The 20,252-nt window shown below is 47.2% G+C and overlaps 1 protein-coding gene across 3 annotated transcripts in view; it reads left to right on the top strand.

The window, feature by feature from the left end:
* Positions 1 to 20,252, top strand: part of CUL3 (cullin 3) — a 50,142-nt gene that overhangs the window by 15,240 nt on the left and 14,650 nt on the right. For all 3 annotated transcript variants that reach the window (XM_032974929.2, XM_032974928.2, XM_032974927.2), the window contains exons 2-8: positions 4,670 to 4,867; positions 11,607 to 11,720; positions 12,349 to 12,509; positions 13,889 to 14,003; positions 14,673 to 14,901; positions 16,879 to 17,024; positions 19,491 to 19,667. In XM_032974929.2, coding sequence (XP_032830820.1) covers positions 4,670 to 4,867; positions 11,607 to 11,720; positions 12,349 to 12,509; positions 13,889 to 14,003; positions 14,673 to 14,901; positions 16,879 to 17,024; positions 19,491 to 19,667 — 1,140 coding nt within the window. The remainder of the gene's footprint in view (positions 1 to 4,669; positions 4,868 to 11,606; positions 11,721 to 12,348; positions 12,510 to 13,888; positions 14,004 to 14,672; positions 14,902 to 16,878; positions 17,025 to 19,490; positions 19,668 to 20,252) is intronic.

Here is a 20,252-nt window from a genome sequence, read left to right as displayed (position 1 = left end):
TGTATACATACGTGACACCAACACCAGGTATGATAATTATCTAAATCAGTCCTGGGCCACCCCTAGGTCGATTCAGCTTCAAAATCAATACCTGGTGTGGTGTGTAAAAACATCGCAACTGGGGAGACAAAGGCGGCCGGCGTTGTGCTGGCCACTCCCACCCCCTCATGTACCGTACCGGACTAGGGTTCTTGCTAAACAGCACTCGCCCCTTAAAGTCTGTTAAGGTTATACGGGGGATCTTTTTTGTCTTGTACGAATGTGACTCGAACGGCAGACCTCACTGCATGTGTATCTGGCATCTTAGCCTCCGAGTGAGATAAGAAAAAAAAAGATCAAGCGACGTGAAGTTTTATCGCGCGGAGACGATAGTGTAATGAATGCATTGTTATTACCTTGTTTACTTGAAGTGCCCCTGCACACTGCGTTTGGGTACTGAGTTAATGTGATTGTTTTATGTTTTTGATGGACGTCTATTAAATGAGGATCATTTTACTCATGAGTCAAGGAGCCGGTACGTTATTAAAGCAACTTGAAGAAGAAAAACACCAAGCCTTCGAATGACAGTGCATACAAAGGATGAAGATGTTGTGGGTAATGGCAGCTCAGTTCATAGGTGAAAGATAATGTATCAAGTCATGCACGTAATATTGGATATGATTTGTACAAATAAGGTCGTAATAAATGTTGTGGATTCACTCTTCAACACACCGGTGGGCTAAAGTAGTACATTTGTATTTTGTCAACGTGACCCTTTTTTACTGATTGGCCGTGTCAGGTGGTGGAGGGTTACGGCACATTTATAAATAACGCGATCTAACCCAAAAACGTTTATTATTAATGATATTGGTCGCGAAAGCCTACGTGTTAAACTTACAAAGAAGGTATTTGCACGGTTGTCTACGTACGATATGAAAGAAGTTCAACATGCATGCATTATATTATACTCATGGGGGAATGAGACACGGTGGCAAGATGTGAACTACCTTGCTTGGCATAACAGAAGGTCGTGGGTTCAATCCCAACCCTGACGCCTGTATATTTGTAGTTTACATTTTCTCCCCGTGGTCGTGTGGATTTTTCTCCGGGTCCTCTGGGTTTTCTTCCACATTTTTAAACATGCATTTTAGAGTTTGTGGCTGCTTAAATTTCCACATGATATCTCACTTCGTTGAGCGATCATTTGTGGCCAGGTCGCCCATGAAAAAGAGGTGTATAGCTCAGTGGGCCTTTCCTGGTAAAAGAAAAATATTTTTTAGATAATTGAAACAAAGATAATGCAAACTCTATTAAAAAAAAACCAATATATAATGTTGTAATGCGTGTGACCCCGGAAGAGGAAAGTTTGTGACGGGTGGGACACGTGTGCGAGATTGAGGAGGGCAGGTTGCAGAGGCAGGTGGCATTGGAGTGGCATCCAGAGCTCAGCGACCGGTTGGGGGGGCGGGGATACCTTGAGGCCAAACGGTGGTGAAAATGAGCTTCTGAAGAGTGGTCCTTCCGGCACACTTGTGAACAGCATAACAAGAGGAAGGACCTAAATCCAGACGGTATTGGTGATGGGACTGTGAGAGCAAGCCTCGGAGGTTGGGTGTCAACTGTGCAACAGCTGCAGGATCTAGCAGAAGGAAGGAAGCGATGGAAAGGCGTTTTGGTGTCTGTGTCCTTTGACCGTGATGACCCCATTGACCTCCGGCCTTTATTTACATTGGATGGCGGCACGGTTATGTTACAATATCGGCTTTGAGACGCTGCCTGGCTTTGTACCACATATCTGCCGGGTAAGAGCATTCAAGGGACAAAAGTGAAAATTCCACAGTCCCGTGATGGGGCCAGTCTCCTGACAGCACATTTTATTCACCTCGAAGAGATGGTTTTCCCTGACACACGAGTTCGGATGTTACGTCACAACTTGTCGGATCAAGTGCTTTGAGTGTAGACCTGTTAGGGCTTGCAATACATGCAAGAAAGTGGTGTGGCCAGGACGATGCTCTGTCGTCTTTGTTTCCCCACCATTGATATCTGCTCACCCACACTAAATAACCATTTGTCTTACAGGAGGCCCACTCCTCCTCTGTGTGGCCAGGTTGCTGGGGTTGTAGTGTTGTGTGTGAACCACTGTAACATAGAATTTTTTGTGCACATGAGTACATGTGCTGAAAAAAAATATACAAATCCCAGTTTATTCTTACAGACCCTTAGGGACAGGTGCTGTTGGTTGAGTACCTAAGGGTACTATAGTGTTGGTCGTGCTGTAGTACGAGCGCTGAAATTGCAATTGAAAGGTTCTGAGTTTATACTACGGGTGACGGTTGTTTCAGCTAATTAACATTCAGGTTTAATAACGTGAGCATCAGTTTGTGGAAATGTAACAGTTTGGGACTGGCCCTTGCAGTAGAAATGTGGAATTTCCACTACTGGCTTCCAACTGCCAACAGACATAAGCTTGTCCCATGCTTGTTTGAGCTGTGAGCCACTTTAACTGTAACATTCACACAAAGTGTTTATGCCATCAGCAATTCTGGCCACTCACATTTGTCCCATGTTGCCGACAAACGTTCAAGCATACATAATTTCAGGCTGCGCAAACCCAGGGGAGGCATCCAGTCGGCACAAAAAATACAAATTCTCAATGATGTGTGCTTCGCTTGGAATCGAACCCACGTTTGTATCGGTTTCGAGGCAAGATTATGCAAAACGACAAATAATTACCCCATTGCTCTAAATACGAATACCTTGAACAGCCATGCACACACACACACGTGTTTGCAGGCGAGAACAGACACAGGAAGTCGTGTGGGGGAAGCCACGACGGAAACGGACAAAGCCTGCGTCTGGCAGTAAAACGACTACCTCGCCTGGTATATAGGAGGTCGTGGGTTTGATCCTAACCCTGCGATGCATTTGTAATTTGCATGTCTCTCTCTCTCTCCCCATGGTGGTCACGTGGATTTTTTCCGTGTCCTCCGGTTTTCTCCACCACATTTAGAATCAACATGCGTTGAGAGTGTTTTGGCTGCTATAAATTTCCACGTGATGATAAGCCACTTTGTTGAGCTATCATTTGTGGCCAGATCACTTCAGAACAAGAGCTATATAGCTCAGTGGGCCTTACCTTGTAAACAAAAAAAAATCCTGTGTTTCATTCAGTGATGTGCACAACTTCTGTGGCCATTCCAGCTTTGTTTTATCATAAATTGTAGTTGGCTTTCCCATGCTTTCCTTTGGCTTCAGTGTGTGACGTTATTTCAGAATGTGCTCGATACAAAAATGACATCCTGAATATGTTGTCACGTTTGGCTTCGCCTCCATGGAAAGTCTTCCGAAGCAAACGACATTGTTGGGCTATGTTGAAAATCAGAAAAGTTTTAACTACATTTTCGTGACCCTACGTTGAAAAAAGGAAAAAGTTCACGTGAAAAATGTAAACCCTAAATTTTTATAGTGTCCAAAGTATAACATATGTCATGATTTTTCTTATTATGAGCATAGTTTTGACTGTTGTGTATTAATATCAGCTTTTCTAGCCCAAGAATGTGTATCATTCATGACTGGGGTGTATAAGATAACACGGCATTATGTGCAAAAATTGCGACCTTCTGATCTCTCTGCATTTTATCTCCGGGTTCATTTTTGGTCTTATTCATGGGTGTCCGTTTGCTGTTTTAAAATCTTTTGCACCTGTTTTATTTTTTCATCTTTTGAATTTGTTTTGTATAACGTTGTGATGGTACCCCCTTGAGTGGGGGTGATATTACATTTAAAATAAACCTCTTTAAACCTTTAAACTTTCTCAAACAGCTGAGAGGTGCCGCAATAACATTCCGAGTGATTTTTTGCCGGTACTCTCATATTACGGTTTTGCCTTCGTATTCTAACCACGTCCAGCCCAAGTGATGCTGCGGTCGGAGGACTTGACCGATAAATAATTCGAATGTCACGATTGCATATCTCGGTTGGTTGCTGACTCGACCTACCAAATGAGGCTCTCTGGGAGACTTGCTCCTCTTGCCAAAGAGAAGTGAAATTTCCACCACTAGCTCAGGATTTCTCATTAGAGCAGAGGGGATTTTTTAAACAACTTCTCCGATAGTCTCGGTTTGAAATTTTCTTAGTTTTATTTGCTTGAATAGTGCAGTTTTGATTCAAATATGTATTTAGAAATCGATAGGACATGTACATCTGCTAAAAATGTATCTCCGTAAAAAAACATTTGGGACTCTTGCGAATGAGATGATATTCAGCGTATGAACGTGCCCGAGTAGGAACGTTTTTAGTTAGTGCTCTGCCATGGATCAGAAATGTGGACAACGAAAATGGAACAAAAGCCGAAAAGTGTCACAAGAAGCCTTTAGAAAGGTGCACGATGGGAACTACTGTACATTGAGAGAGAGAGAAAGAAAGAGGAACCATCAGTGAGTGGCGACCAGTCACATGTCTGCTCCAGTCTACCAACAACCCCAAAAATATTCGCTGAAAGATGAAACGCAGAGCGTAAGAGTTGAATTCCTTGTCATTTAATCGATATTTCTTTTTGTCACATACCTAGAATGTTTCAATTATAGGCAAGGGTACGTATGTTGAACTTCATTCGCACCGTATGTAGCCAACCGTGCTAATCGGAGGTGCGAACTTGCTTGTGCGTGTACGTGATGGCACGCTCCTCCAGATGACGATGGACGAAAAGTACGTGGCGAACATCTGGAACCTGCTCAAGAACGCCATCCAGGAGATCCAGAAGAAGAACAACAGCGGGCTGAGCTTCGAGGAGCTGTACCGCAACGCGTACACGATGGTGCTGCACAAGCACGGCGAAAAGCTCTACACGGGCCTGCGCGAGGTCGTCACGGAACACCTCATCAATAAGGCACGAGGTCCCGCATGGCGTCCATCGGCAATGACGCCTCCCTCCCTCCCTCCCTGCCTCCCTCCCTCCCTCCCTGCCTCCCTCCCTCCCTCCTTCCCTCCTTCCCTCCTTCCCTCCTTCCCTCCCTCCCTCCCTCTCTCCCTCCTTCCCTCCCTCCCTCCCTCCTTATCTTTCGCAGTTGATGGCTGGGACTCAGGCTTTTAACTTTGGGTGCCACAGTGACGAGATGTTAGCTCCCTCGCCTGGTATACAGGAGGTCATGGGTTCGATCCCGACCCCCTGATACCTGTATATTTGGAGTTTGCATGTTCTCTCTCCCCGTGTTCCTGTTGAATTTTCTGCAGGCCCTCAGGTTTTTCCCCTCTGCATTCATAATCAACATCACGCGTGGAGGGTATTTGGCTGCTATATATTTCGACTTGACGATAAGCCACTTTGTTGAGCTATCAATTGTGATTGCCAGGTCGCCTCTGAAAAAGAGCTATATAGCTCTGTGGGTCTTATGTGGTGAAATAAAAATTGTTTATTTTTCATAGTTTTAGACTTGTAATGAATGATTCACTACTCCCCCCCTCCCCGGTCAAGCGATTTAATGTATTATTACAATTCAGGGGTCACGGTTCAATTCTAGAATGGTATATTTCCGAATCAGGTTAAGAGTATTAATGCATTGTGTTGGTCAGCCTTGTCTGTCTGTATGTATGTCACAGGGAAGGTGGCGGGGGAATTATAGCTCTTGGAATGATGATTCAATCTGAATGTAATGTTAGTATGAAGTTGTTTTGCTGTTAGGAGCTTACCTTGTTATAACCGGCTAAACCAATTTGAAGGGCTACCCAAAACTTAGAGATACAAGCCAGAGCAAAAAGGACTTGTATGCATATATGTACTCTTTGGTTCTTTTGGTAAAGTCACGTAGGTATAAAATAAATGACGACGTTTCAGGCGCAACACAAGCGTCCGTCATCAGGTGGGAAAGCATTGGTCTACTGCTGAGGCAGACTGTTTTTAAAAGGTTTGAAATGGGTGTAGCTCAAGGGTCAAAAAGAAGTGGCCCGGGCTAGTGATGTTAATGTGAGAGATTAGCATGATGTTAATGTGAGAAATTAGAGGGCACGGAAGTGGCTATGTTAATGTGAGAGATTAGCATGATGTTAATGTGAGAAATTAGAGGGCACGGAAGTGGCTATGTTAATGTGAGAGATTAGCATGATGTTAATGTGAGAAATTAGAGGGCACGTAAGTGGCTATGTTAATGTGAGAGATTAGCATGATGTTAATGTGAGAAATTAGAGGGCACGGAAGTGGCTCTGTTAATGTGAGCGATTAGCATGATGTTAATGTGAGAAATTAGAGGGCACGGAAGTGGCTATGTTAATGTGAGAGATTAGCATGATGTTAATGTGAGGGATTAGAGGGCACGGAAGTGGCTATGTTAATGTGAGATATTAGCATGATGTTAATGTGAGAAATTAGAGGGCACGTAAGTGGCTATGCTAATGTGAGAGATTAGCATGTAACTGTAGAAAAGCAGGGTGAGCATGAGAGATCTAAGAGAGAGGCATAGACAGAGACACAGAGTCAGAAATAACAGCTGACATAGGCAGGTAGGATGTAAACATCACAGTCAGTTAAGACTTTACCTGGTTAATAACGTCCTTCCAATGATTGCTCAGTTTGTACCCATCCTCTCGGTTGAAGTTGTGTCTCTGTTTAGATATCTGGATGGCTTCATGAACAAATCTCTGAAGGTAGCCGGTAGGTTTGCATAGTACCTCCATCTTTGAAAAATCAATTTCGTGTGAACCCACAGCGTTAAAACAGCAGCAAGACCATGCTTTCCCACCTGATGACAGACGCTTGTGTTGCGCCAGAAACGTCGTGATTTATTTTAATTTTATTTTCTACCCACGTGGCTTTAACGAAAGAACCAAAGAGAATGAATTCCTGCCGTCACGAAAGCTTCCAATCAAGATTGCATATTTGGAAATGCATTTTGTCCCAACAGCTACCCATTTGTTTCTTTACTGCTCATTAAGAAACACTTTGAATACAAATGCATGTTGGAAGGTGATGGTTTGCATAAACCGTCATGCAAACTCCGGTTATCCTCGCAGCGGCTTTTGGCTGGCCATCGAACAAAGACGGGTCACCGCATTGCGCGCTTTTTCAGATGTGCCTAGGCGGCCATCTGGAACGCTTTTCCTTCCTATATCTTTCAAATCATCTAGATTAAAAAACCTCATTTCTTTTGAACTGCTTTTTTTGTGTTTAGATCACGGTTGCCGACGTTCAACATACATATATACAGCACAGGGAGACAGTTTGCCCTTCTAATTCATGTTTAGGATTGTGATAAAGAGTTCATTTTTAATCTTGACTTAAAGCTTTCGTGACTGCAGGAATTCATACTCTTTGGGTCTTTCGGTAAAGTCACGTAGAACTATTTTTTTCCAAATAAGTATTATTTAAAAATACTTTAAAAAAACACGCTTTAATTAAATGTACCGTACGAGTAATGGCAGAACTCCACGACTCCAGGAAGTGGCCGCAAAGCTTGCCATAACGTAAGGGGCCATGGTGATTTACAGCCAACGTCAGTTGAGCATGGACAATTAGACTCAAGGCGAAACATAACATATAAAAAAATGTTTAAAAATATTTCTTTTTATAGAATATAGTATTGTCATCGGTAGGACACAAGTATGCCAAGTTTGCAGTCGATACCACATTGGGAAGCGGGTTAAAATTGAGTTACAGGATTTGAGGATACGACAACAACAACAGACAGTGAGTTAAATAAAAGCGTGTTAAAACTACGACGTTTCGATCGCAACACAAGCAATCGTCATCAGGAGAAGAAAGATGACGATTGCTTGTGTTGCGATCCAAACGTCGGAGTTTTTTGTAAACAAAAAAAATGTTCTACGTGACTTTACGGAAACACCCAAATAATATAAAATAACATTTTCAGCCTTATCGGCACACAACCTATTAATTTTTGTTTAATCCCCTGTGTTTGGGTACGTACGTAGCCAACTGTGCGAATCTGTTGGCATACGAAATTCTCCTTGACCTACAATAGGACAAACGCCCAATGCAGGACGCTCAGGAAAAAAAAAACCTTAGGCCTTGTTGGAATATACTATTACAGTTTATCTAGTTGCTGACACCTGCCATAGAAATATGGAGTTTCCTACCGCTGGTTCAGGGCTGCCGGATTGTAACGAGGAGACTTGAAATAACAGTGGAATGTCTCAGGCCTGGCTGGGTAAAGGTTTTTTTTTAATAATCTCAGCCTTGTCTTTGCACTGCCATCAAATGCCGATGGCTGGCGGTGCCTGTTTGTTTGCTTCTATAATTTCTCCTGCAATTTGTGTTGGGTCTTGTTGCATTTTTTAATCGTTAATATTCCGCACAATCCCTCGCCGGTTTAAAAATCGATTGGACGAGGATTGCAGTATGGATGTTTAATATATCGTTGCAAATAGCGCACTAATTCGCTCCTCCGCTGTTTAGAGACGTGCCAGTGCGCTCCCCTACAGTGGACTTTTGCCTTCTCTTTGACCCTGAATCCAATTACCCTCCTGATGGTTTTAGGCACTTGCATTTGTGAGCTTTGCCCGTGCATCTTCCTCCAGATAATAAATTCCATTCGATTTGCCATAGAATTTAAAGGCTTTTTTTGCTTCTTTCATTTACCGGTTTGACAGAGAGTCGTAGCAAATTAGCAGTGGTTGTGCAAGGCCACCGGTTTTTGGATCGATAACCTTTTGTAAAGTATATTTGGAGGTGACGAGTTGGCTAACACTGGTCCTGGCTTCCAATCGAGGTTTCATCCACTTGTGATTTAATTGGGTTCTCATAGTTGACTGCACAAAAAAATCTGTTACGAATATTAACAGTTAGTTTTGTCACTTTATTTGACATTCCAGCTCTCTTTTTAATCAAGATAACAGTTCGATTGTCGCGTGACAAACAGCTGGATAGCAGGGCATTTGTGAAGGTGCATAGGAGGCATTTGAAGGCACCTTGGAAGTATATATTTTTCAACGGTTTTACTTAACTTGAAAGCTGTGTCGTGGTCAAATCTTGCAATCAAAAGTTAGTCTAATTCTTGTTGTCCAATCAATTCAAAATTTTGCACACGTACTCGGATCCCGTGACAATGCATGCCTGTATTAAAATCGGCATCAATTCATCAATTGCCTCCTTTCAATCAACTGCAATTTTTTCATGGACGACACGTTAATTATATATTTTTGTGTAGGTGAAAAACGCCACGGTCCCTAAACTGTGGAATCGGCTCGCACAAAAAGCAGGCGCCGCGTGTCTCTTGTCATCAAGATGTCGTCCACTTCCCGTTGTCCAATCGAGTTATTTACTTTTTATTGCACTTTAAAATAAAACGAGTTTTTTTTACATAATTTTCCACAGGCCATCGTCTTAACATGGGGCGGTGTTACTCTGCCTTTTGCGAGAGTTCCAATTGTACGCGACCTCATTTCGTGACGGTACAATTTGGGGGCATGTGTTGTATGAAGCCGGCGGTGGCGAATACGTCCGAGCACTGAATTATCGTGACGGCAAGCTTTGGCACAAAGTTGAGGCTTTGCGACTGCAGAAAAACGGATCGCGGTCATCGGCCAGAAATTCCCCCCCCCCCCACGGTGGCGATTGCCTGAAGTTGACAGAAAATCTATGGACTGTCATTTCACACAGCCCTGTGTGTATATCCTCCCCCCTCCAACCCTGAGCCTTGGACATTGCTTATTCGCACGCATGCCTTGTACACTTTAATGTTGTGGGTTCGAAGGTCAGATTGGAAATTGAGCTGTGTATTTGTTAAGATTGTTGTCCTTCCCCGCCACTGCACCTCCGATTACATACCTGTCAACCCCTTATTAGTGACTACCTTGTTACAGACCAATTCGGACCTTATTGGTCACCCCGTGCCCCTTATAAATCTCAACGTTCATCCTACAAAGTCCCATCACAAGGGAGAAACACAAACAAGTAGACACTTTTTTTTATTGTTTTGCCTGCATTGAAACGGCTGTGCGCCGTATGGCCCTGAACTCAATTTCCTCGTACGTGAATCTGGGTAAACTGTCCGAGTTGACTGGTATGCGATTAGCATGATTGGCTACGTACGGTGCTAAAGAAGTTCAGCATATGTATTTACATACATAAACTCACACAGAGAACCATTGTTTGTTGTAATTCCCCCGCACAACTGTCTATCCAGTTCCGCCTTACCCTTGGTGGCATCCGTGCCTGCTTGAGCTTTTTTGCGATGATGAGGGGTATTTATGATTTATGGTGACTACTGTCTTTTTTCAGGAGACAAAAAACGTCTCTCCTTTTTTAATTCAAGGCTAATGTGCCTCAACTTGTTGTCACGAATATCATGAAAGGCAAGAATCATACTCAGCCTTTCAGTGGTGTTTCGTGCTTCTCTTTCATGCCGGAGGCACTGAGATTTTGGGGGATGTCTGTATGTGTTGAGGCGTAAATGATGACACGGAGAGCAGTCGTTGTGGGGGCTGACGCCAACTGTTTATTTAGGGCTTCCCGCCTAAGGGTTGGGGAAGGGTTAACACCGGACTCGGCTAAGCCAATCTTCCCCAGGGGGAAGGGTACTGGGAATCCCTACGCCTCCCAGGCTAACGGGCTCTTCCCACAGCGCTGACCGACGGTTCAACCAACTCGGCCAGCTGGGTAAAGTAGCCTCCCCCCTTGCCTGGTGCTACTTCTCCCCTACCCTGGGTCTCCACTCTCCTGCCGCTCACAACCCCGGCTCCTGGCGAAGACCCCGACCACGTCACGGGTCCCCCCTCAAATACCCCGAGGAGACATGACGTCACTCCTCCCGAGGCGAGTGTGACATCCCGTCACCACTCTACTCCTCAACATATGTATAAATGAATCTTTGTTTTTTTCGGTAAAGTCACGTATAAATAAGAAATAATTAAATAACATAAATAGCGTACGAAGTTTCGGTTGCAACACAAGCAGTCATCATCAGGTACAGAAGAGCTAAATTTACGAGAGAGGGGAAACACATAACCCCAGATGTATACACAGACACCCACGTAGGGGGAACTAACACAGATACAACAGGGTACAACAGAGAGAGAAGCATACCAAACAGAGTTTAGCAGAATTTGGAAACCATATAAAGCAACACAGACGGTCGGTCAAAACACAATTAACGCATAGCCTGGTTGATTACGTTATTTAAAAGATTGCTAAATTGCAAGTTAAGTATGAAATTTAAGATACAGATGGCACACACACACACATAGACGGTGGGACATATTAGCATGAGAAGTCTTTATGTTGTCTTGTGTTGTCTGTGTGTTGTCTCTGCTTGTGTATCTGCCTTTGTGTCTGTGCTTGGATTTGTTTCTCTGTGCTGGCTCTGCCTGTGTGCAGCATACATTGTTTGTGAGTGGTAGTGAATTAGTTCATTCACTGCTGTGTAAACAAGCTCGATTCCTGGCCATGGCCAATGTTACTTGCACTTATCTGAACCGGTTCCGGGCCTCCCCTTGGTCGACGGGGCCTCAACTGAGTACTTGGTGTGGTGTACAAATATCAGCACTGTGGAGGCAAAGGCGGCCGGGTGTGATGCTGGTCACTCAACCTCCTCGCGCGCCCCATTTAACCGCTGCTCGCCAACGGCGTGTGAAAGATATACGTGGGTGGTCTTTGCCTCTCTCGTCTTGGCGAGCAGGTGCGGACAGATGTGCTCAATTCACTGAACAACAACTTCCTGCAGACGCTAAACCAGGCGTGGAACGACCACCAGACTTCTATGGTGATGATCCGGGACATCCTCATGTACATGGTGCGTTGGCGTGCTCACGTGCTCACGCGCTCACGCTCACGTGCTCACACACTCACGCTCACGCGCAGTCACTTGCTCTCCCGTATCCGCGCACACGCAAATTCACGTTGCCTTGTTCAGCGAAGTGAGGGCGCCGCGGTGGCGAGGAGATGTTAACACCTAGCCTGGTATGCAGGAGGTCGTCGGTTCGATTCCGACCCTGACGCATGTTGTATATTTGGAGTTTGCATGTCTCTCTCCTTGTGGTCGTGTGGATTTTTCTCCAGGTCCTCCGGTTTTTCCCTCACTTATAAAAAAAAACTCGTTTAGAGTATGTGGCTGCTGTTATAAATTTCCACGCGATAAGCCACTTTGTTGAGCTATCATTTGTGGCCATGTCGCTTCTGAAAAAGCGCTACATAGCTCGGTGGGCCTCGCCTGATAAAAATAAAAAATAGTTACGTTTTTATCTTGCATGTTCGTGCACGCTCGCACACGTTGGAAAGCTCGCACGCGCTTACACAAAAGAGGCACGCTCGCACACTTGCTGGCATGCTCTCACACACACACACACACATCATGCTGGCACGTTCGCCCCGCACTCGCTCACGCGCGTGTACGCGCGCCGTCTCCGTGCGGCGCTGCGCAGGACCGCGTCTACGTGCTGCAGAACAACGTGGAGAACGTCTACAACCTGGGCCTCATCATCTTCCGCGACCAGGTGGTGCGCTACGGCAACATCCGAGACCACCTGCGGCAAACGCTGCTCGACATGATCGCGCGCGAACGCCGCGGGGAAGTCGTCGACAGGTGGGGACGGCGGTGACGGTCGCGACGCCCTCGTCCGAGCCCGGGGGTCAGCGGGGGAGGGGGAAAGGGATGAGGAGAGGGACGAGGAGAGGGAGGAGAGAGAGGGAGGGTTTAGAGGCGAAGGAGGGAGGAGAGAGAGGGAGGAGAGAGAGGGGAGAGAGCAGGAGCAGGAATGTTGGGCCGGTGCAAGCGTGTGGGTGCTCACGGAAAGGCTCACATCAAATAAAGACACAGCCAGCAAAGCGCGTGTGGAACACGCGCTAAAAACTCGCATCGTTTATCAACGTGGAAATCCTGAGAAGGGTGGGTAAACAACGTTAAAGACTGCAAGTCGTGTGACGTAAGTTGCGCGTGGGTAATTTTCTCACGCTACAGTCGGGCTCGTGGAGCGAACAAAACTACACAGACGAAGCAAAAAAAAAACAGCAGCGATACAAGCAAGATGATACTAAAAAAAGGCGAAGAGAATCGATTGTTGAGCGGAATCGTGATGGTGGTTCGTTGGAATCGCGACGGTGCACGGGCTGTCTGTAGGAGTGCTGTGAGTGGCTGTGCGGTCGGGGGGGGGGGGGCGGGGGCGGGGGCCGTCCGGTAGCGCGTTCGCCAATGGTTATTGCCTAGGTACGTGGTTCAAATCCAACCGTCGCCCTGGTTAATACTGCCGGTGTATTAACCTTTAACAAAAAATGTAAACGTCGTCTGCTTCGTGGTGGACGTTACAGATCCCACGACGTCATTCTCTAAAGTGGGCCATTGTGTACGAGCGTCATCATGGTCCACATTTTTTAAAGTTAATAAAATAAGTTGCCTGTAAATGATTCAACTGGGGATTGTGTATGGGTAAGTATACCCCCACTCCCTCCTCGCAGACCTACAGAGCTTGGGCAATTGTTGGCACCTGTGTTTGTAGCTGCCTTCCAGCTTGTATGTGATTTTCTGCCCCCAGACAACCGAATGTGTCCGCCCCCCTACCCCCCAGCACGTTAGCAACCTTAGGGATGTCCTGCTGTATTCCGCACGTGGTGATGGATGTGATGTGTGTGTCTCCGTGTGTGTCTTCCCGTGTGCGTCTCCCCGTGTGCGTCTGCCCGTGTGTGTGTCTCCGTGTGTGTCTCCGTGTGTGTCTTCCCGTGCGCGTCTCCCCGTGTGCGTCTGCCCGTGTGTGTGTCTCCGTGTGTGTCTCCGTGTGTGTCTCCGTGTGTGTCTCCGTGTGTGTCTCCGTGTGTGTCTCCGTGTGTGTCTTCCCGTGCGCGTCTCCCCGTGTGCGTCTGCCCGTGTGTGTGTCTCCGTGCGTGTCTCCGCGTGCGTGCGTCTGCCCGTGTGCGTCTGCCCCGTGTGCCCGTGTACGTCTCCGTGTGCGTCTCCGTGTGCATCGGCAGGGGAGCGATCCGGAATGCGTGCCAGATGCTGCTCATGCTCGGCATCGAGAGCCGCACAGTTTACGAGGAGGACTTCGAGATCCCCTTCCTGCGAATGTCGGCAGAGTTCTTCCAGGTCAGCTCCGACTCTTACCTCTTGTGGCGATGTCATTTGAAAAAAAACAAAAGGTTGTAATTTGTTTGCGTCCAAAGTGGCCAATTTTAAGTTAATTCAATTGCACGTTACCCGATTTGTGTATTCGTTTTATTGTACTTCCCCCCCCACCCTCCGATCAGCATGTTTGGCGACGTGCGGCGCGAAAGAAGTTTAATATACATGCATACAAAGTAACATCGGCCCGCCGCAGGGAGCATCTAAAGCTGGACCGCGTGGGGAGGGGGCACCGTATCATTATTAAGTGGTGATAATTTACTATTTTGAACTACTATTTTTTTGACTGGGTAAGACCCTGTGAGCTATATAGCTCTTTTTCAGCAGCGACCTGGCCACAAATGATAGCCCAACGAGAAGCGGCTTATCATTTGGAAAATTTCCAGCAGCAGCCATGTAATCTAAACGCGTGATGTTGATTCTAAATGTGGATGGAAGAACCGGAGGACCTGGAGAAAAATCCACCCGACCACGGGGAGAGAGAGAGAGAGACACACCAGCTCCAAATATACAGCGGGTGTCACAGGGTTGGGATCGAACCCGCGACCTCCTGTATACCCAGGCGAGGTAGTCAACACCGTGGCTCCCTCACGGTGACGCTTGCTGCAACGCCGTTTCTCCCTCCGCCCGCAGATGGAGAGCCAGAAGTTCCTGGCCGAGAACAGCGCGTCGGTCTACATCAAGAAAGTGGAGGCGCGCATCACGGAGGAGACGGAACGCGCGGTGCACTACCTGGACAAGTCGACCGAGGAGCCGATCGTGCACGTTGTGGAGGAGGAGCTTATCTCCAAGCACATGAAGACCATCGTGGAGATGGAGAACTCGGGCCTCGTTCACATGCTGAAGAACGGCAAGACCGAAGGTGAGCTCAGCTGGGGGTGGGGGCAGCGGGGGGTGGTGGAGTTGGGGTAGGGCGCCACGTTGGCTAGGAGATGTTAACTACCTCGTCTGGTATACAGGAGGTCGTTGGTTTCATTCCGACCCTGACGCCTGCTGTATGTTTGGAGTTTGCAGTGTCTCTCCCCCCCCCCGCCTTTGAACACGTGTAACAAAAGCACTCGAAGCAATACGTTAGTTGTAGTAGGCAGTGGCGGGGTGCGGGATGATAGGGGAGGGATGGGGGTGTGGGGGCTAGGGGACATGGTTGGGGGGGGACCTTTGGTGCCCCCCCATGCCATACAGCGTATTACATGGCACACATTATACCCAAAGTATGCGTCACGGTGGCGAGATGTTCATTAACTCACCTGGTATGCAGGATATCGTAGGCTCGATCCCGACCCTGACGCTTGTGTATTTGGAGTTTGCGTGTCTCTCTCCCTGTAGTCGTGTGTTGTTTTTCTCCGGGTCTTCCGGTTTTTCCATCCACTTTAAGAATCAAATATGCGTTTCGAGTATTTGGCTGCTTTACATTTCCACATGATAAGCCACTAGATTGGGCTATCATTGATGGCTAAGTTGCTTCTGAAAAAGAGCTATATAGCTCACTGGGCCTTACTTGGTAAAATACTATTTTTATGTATTATTATTTTGTTAGTCTGTACAATAACAATCTCACACACTCTTATTTATGCATTTACACTCGTACATATACAGTAATAGGGTTGTATTTTTACATTGATCTTAATTAGTTTTTTAGGTAACTGGACTAGGGATCGCCCCCATATCAGTCTGTCTAGCCGGATAAACGAGGCGACGTAGGTGGAAATATTTAACAAATAAAGGCTTTGGGGCATACATTGGTACGCTCGTTAACTTGTCAGCCTGTGTGAGTCATTAGGGTGTGTGTTTGTCGCTTATGGGTATAATTTATCGAACTCATCGCATGCTGATCTTTGGTGGGGCGGTTGCATCATTTGAGACGCAGCTTTGTAAACAATTCTGTTCTAATTGCAGTATTAGCATTTGAGGTACACTGGTGAGAATTGCACAAGCCGAGTGAGCATTTTGGTTGCACCTCTGTCACTCTTTTAAATGACCTCGTGTCAGTTTACAGTAAAGCGCAGCGTAAGTCGCTCTTCTGTGGAGGTGTAGGGATACACAAAAAGTTACCTATGAATTGTACTCGCACTTACACGATTACAAGGGGAGGTTCAATTGTCCGCGGCCAAAATACAAATGTCCCCCGTATAGCCTTAGCAGACTGTTGGGGTTGTGAACGAGCAGCATCTTTGAAGATCGGCACAGCACACAAGGGTGGGCGGTGGTCAACACCATGGCCGGCCGCCTTTGTTTCCCCGGTGCTGATGTTTTTTTTTTAACACATCACACCAGGTGTTCTTTGTTCAGGCTGAGTCAACCTCGGGGGAGTTTTATATATTCTAGGGGGTGGATGACCAACAACCTCGCCCAGACGCCTTTGTTTCCCCACTACGCATTTGATGCTGAGTCTACCTTGGGGAGGCCCAGGACTGGTTCAGATAATCGTCACCGGTGTTGGCCGTGAGCGGGAATCGAACTCAGGAGGCCTGGTTCTCGTAGTGCGTTGTGCCAAACGCGACACCACCGCTCCCCACGCTGACCAACCAGCACCCAACCAAACAACCGGCATTCGCCATTAAGTAGCGGTGATGTAACCAACGGGCGCTTGTACCAGGCTAGGTGCACTTCTAGGCCACGTGAAGTGTCGGAAGGCCCACTTGCAGGTCACGGGAAAGACCCGGGTGCCATGGGGTTGACTGACTGAGATGACTGGCAGTGCACACGCACCGACAGTGTACGCTTGCCAACGCATCTTTATTCAGTGCTCGCTAACAGCGCCTCCTCTGTGGACTCCTAAGGCCGAGCGCGCTGACGTGGGGCGGGGGGGTATGTTTGTGTTCATCTCTCGTCCCCGCAGACTTGGCGTGTATGTACAAGCTCTTTGGGCGCGTGCCCAACGGTCTGAAGACCATGTGCGAGTGCATGAGCGGCTACCTCCGTGAGCAAGGCAAGGCGCTCGTCACGGAAGAGGGGGAGGGCAAGAATCCCGTCGACTACATCCAGGTACGTGCGTGTGTACTGTACGTTGAACTTCTTTCGCACCGTACGTAGCCAACCGTGCTAATTGGACGTGCAGGGGAAGGACAGCAAACTATGTCGTTGTGCGAGTCTGTGTCTCTGTGTGAGCCTGTTGGTCTCTGTGAGTCTAGGTTATGTATGTTAAACTTATATTGCACCGTACTCTCATCGGAGGTGCGTTAGAAGGACAACAATCTAAACACAAAAAGCAGTTCTAAAGAGATTAAGTTTTCAATTCGGATTTAAAAGTGCACACCTCCAGTAGCTCGCTAACAGATGGGGAACGCCTGTAAATCCAGTGAAATCCAGTGCAATCCAATCCAATGCTTTGGAGGCACGGGTTGGTAGATGTCGTGGGTTAGATGTCGACACGTATCGGGGATTGTCATCTCGATTGTCATTTTGAGTGCCCTTTTTGGTGACAGGTCACTCTTGCAAGTCGGACTATCCTGGTATGTTAACTTAATGTGACCAGCATATGGGACTGCAGCGAGTGGATTAGTGAACCTAAACGATGTTTATTCATAGTAATAGGTTTTACCCTTTTAACTGGCACAAAAACTGACACCTTTATTCAAGGCATCATTTTTGCAATAACCACAACACAAGCAGTCAAAATGCAAACAAAAAAGACAACTTTTTTTTTGTTTGCATTTTGACTGCTTGTGTTGTGGTCATTGCAAACATGATGCCTTGAATAAAGGTGTCAGTTTTGTGCCAGTTAAAAGGGTAAAACCTATTCCTATATCTTGTTTCTGGCAAAGGAGGTCTCATAATGATGTTTATTCATCACTGAAAGTGTACATTCGAAAGATTATTTGTATTCATCACTGCTAGCATCTTGGCAGCATTAATCAGCTAATAGAAGGGGATATTTTCACCACGGAAACACTTTCCAACCGTAACATGTGCAGTCAAGTTTCAAGTTTTTCAAGTTTCATTTATTAGGTATAGCCTTGTGAGCCATGCGGCCAACAACAACAATCATAAGACATTTTAGATTAACCATATGTTTTCGAATCACCAAAATAAAGCTATAAAAAACAATGTAACAACAGTAATCATAGGAACTGTGATTTTAAATTTAATAATAAACGATATACATAACACGTACGACAAAACCTGCAGCCATAGCTGGCAGCACGACACTCCCAGTGTATGATGTGTGAGTGAGTCAGCAACAGCGTGAGTCAGTGTATGATGTGTGAGTCAGCGTATGATGTGTGAGTGAGTCAGTGTATGATGTGTGAGTCAGTGTATGATGTGTGAGTGAGTGAGTCAGCAGCAGCGTGAGTGAGTGTATGATGTGTGAGTCAGCGTATGATGTGTGAGTGAGTCAGTGTATGATGTGTGAGTCAGTGTATGATGTGTGAATGAGTCAGCAGCAGTGTGAGTGAGTGTATGATGTGTGAGTCAGCGCACGATGTGTTATTCAGCGCATGATAAGTGAGTGAGTGTATGATGTGTGAGCGAGTCAGCGGCAGTGTGAGTGAGTGTATGATGTGTTAGTCAGCGCATGATGTGTTATTCAGCGCATGATGAGTGAGTTAGTGTATGATGTGTGAGCGAGTCAGCGGCAGTGTGAGCGTATGATGTGCGAGTGAGCCAGCACACGATGAGTGAACCTGTGTATGATGAGTGAATGGGTCAGTGGTTGTGCGAGTGTATGATGTGTGAGTGATTAAGCGCATGATGTGTGAGTGAGTCAGTGTATCTGTGAGAAAGTCAGTGTCGGCTCCCTCTGCTCGCGCCGTCGGCCCCCCCCTCCCCGGCTTCGTCGGCCACCTCGGCTCCCTCCGTCGGCTCCCTCGGCCCCCTCGCAAACGGCCCCCGCCAGCCGCTGCTGGGAGCGCGGCCCGGGAGCGCACGTGCCTCAGGCGGCCATCTTGCGTTAGCGTGGGGCCTCTGTCCACCGGCGTAAGGCGCCGTCGCCGACATCCCGAGGCGCCGCCGAGTCTTCGCGTCGCTAAGAGGCTGAATCTCCTCGTCCCGTCCCCCGTCTCTCCTCCGTCTCCGCCCGGAGTCCCCGCCATCTTGTAGCTTGTCCACGTGTCTCGCCGCAAGGACCTCTTGCAGTCGTACATTTTTTTTGTTGGTCCTTTAGTCTTTTAATGTTATATGGAGGCTGTTTGTGTTTGCGTGTCGTGGTTAGCGTGCTGCGCTATGAACCCCCTCGACCCGAATTCAATTCCCGCTCACGGCCAACACCAGTGGCGATTATCTTAGCTGGTCCTGAGCTTCTGCCAGGTCGACTCGGTCTCAAATGAGTACCTCGTGCGATGTGTAAACATCGCCACTGGGGAGACAAAGGCGGCCAGGCATGGTGCTGGCCACTCACCCCCTCGCATGCCGTGCCAGCCTTGGTAGGAGCTACTCGCTAATAACACTTGCACCAACAGTCTGTGAAGGTTATACGGGGGAATTTGTGTCTGTGTTCCTCACCTCCCGTAGGGCCTCCTGGACCTCAAAGACCGCTTCGATCACTTCCTGCAGCAGTCATTCGGCAATGATCGCCTGTTCAAGCAGACGATCTCGAGCGACTTCGAGTATTTCCTGAACCTCAACCCGCGCTCGCCAGAATACCTCTCCCTGTTCATCGACGACAAACTCAAGAAGGGAGTGAAGGGGGTAAGGACGAGCAACGCACTTCGCGCCCGCTCGTTCACTTGTCAACAACGGCCGCCATTCACTGCTAAGTGGCGGTGACATCACCACAGCGCTTTGTGCCAAGCTAGGTGCGCTTTGAGGTCAAGTGAAGCATCGGAATGCTCGCTGACGGGATGTCACGGCACAGACCCAGGTATTATGGGTTGAGATAACTTGTCAGGTAACACTGCCTGCGCTCCCTGCTGTGCAAACTTAACGCACACACAATGTGGTGTTCACAAATGCACAGGCTCTCGTGCAGACATCAACGCTCGCAAACACGCATGCATTCGCACGCTACCGCATATTATTCTACACATACACATTCTCACACTGCAGGGTGCTTCAAAAAAAATGTTAACACTTTCGAGAATTTGCAACAACACCACGAGAAATGTGCTGCTGCCTCCGGGCTCTGGAGTCCCACCTGGAGAAGATTCCAGGCAACGTGTTGACAACGATGGTAAACAAGTGGCGTAGACACTCTGACTTGTTGAAGCTATTAATGTACATTTGTTATGTTACAGTGTATTATCCGTTCATTTTCCATTGAAGATGACGGTTCAA

The sequence above is a fragment of the Petromyzon marinus genome, chromosome 55 (genome assembly GCF_048934315.1).
Source record: "Petromyzon marinus isolate PM22_M1 ecotype Great Lakes invasive population chromosome 55, UKy_Petmar_22M1.pri1.0, whole genome shotgun sequence".
Classification (NCBI taxonomy): Eukaryota; Metazoa; Chordata; class Hyperoartia; order Petromyzontiformes; family Petromyzontidae; genus Petromyzon; species Petromyzon marinus.
This window is presented reverse-complemented; position numbering and strand designations above follow the sequence as displayed.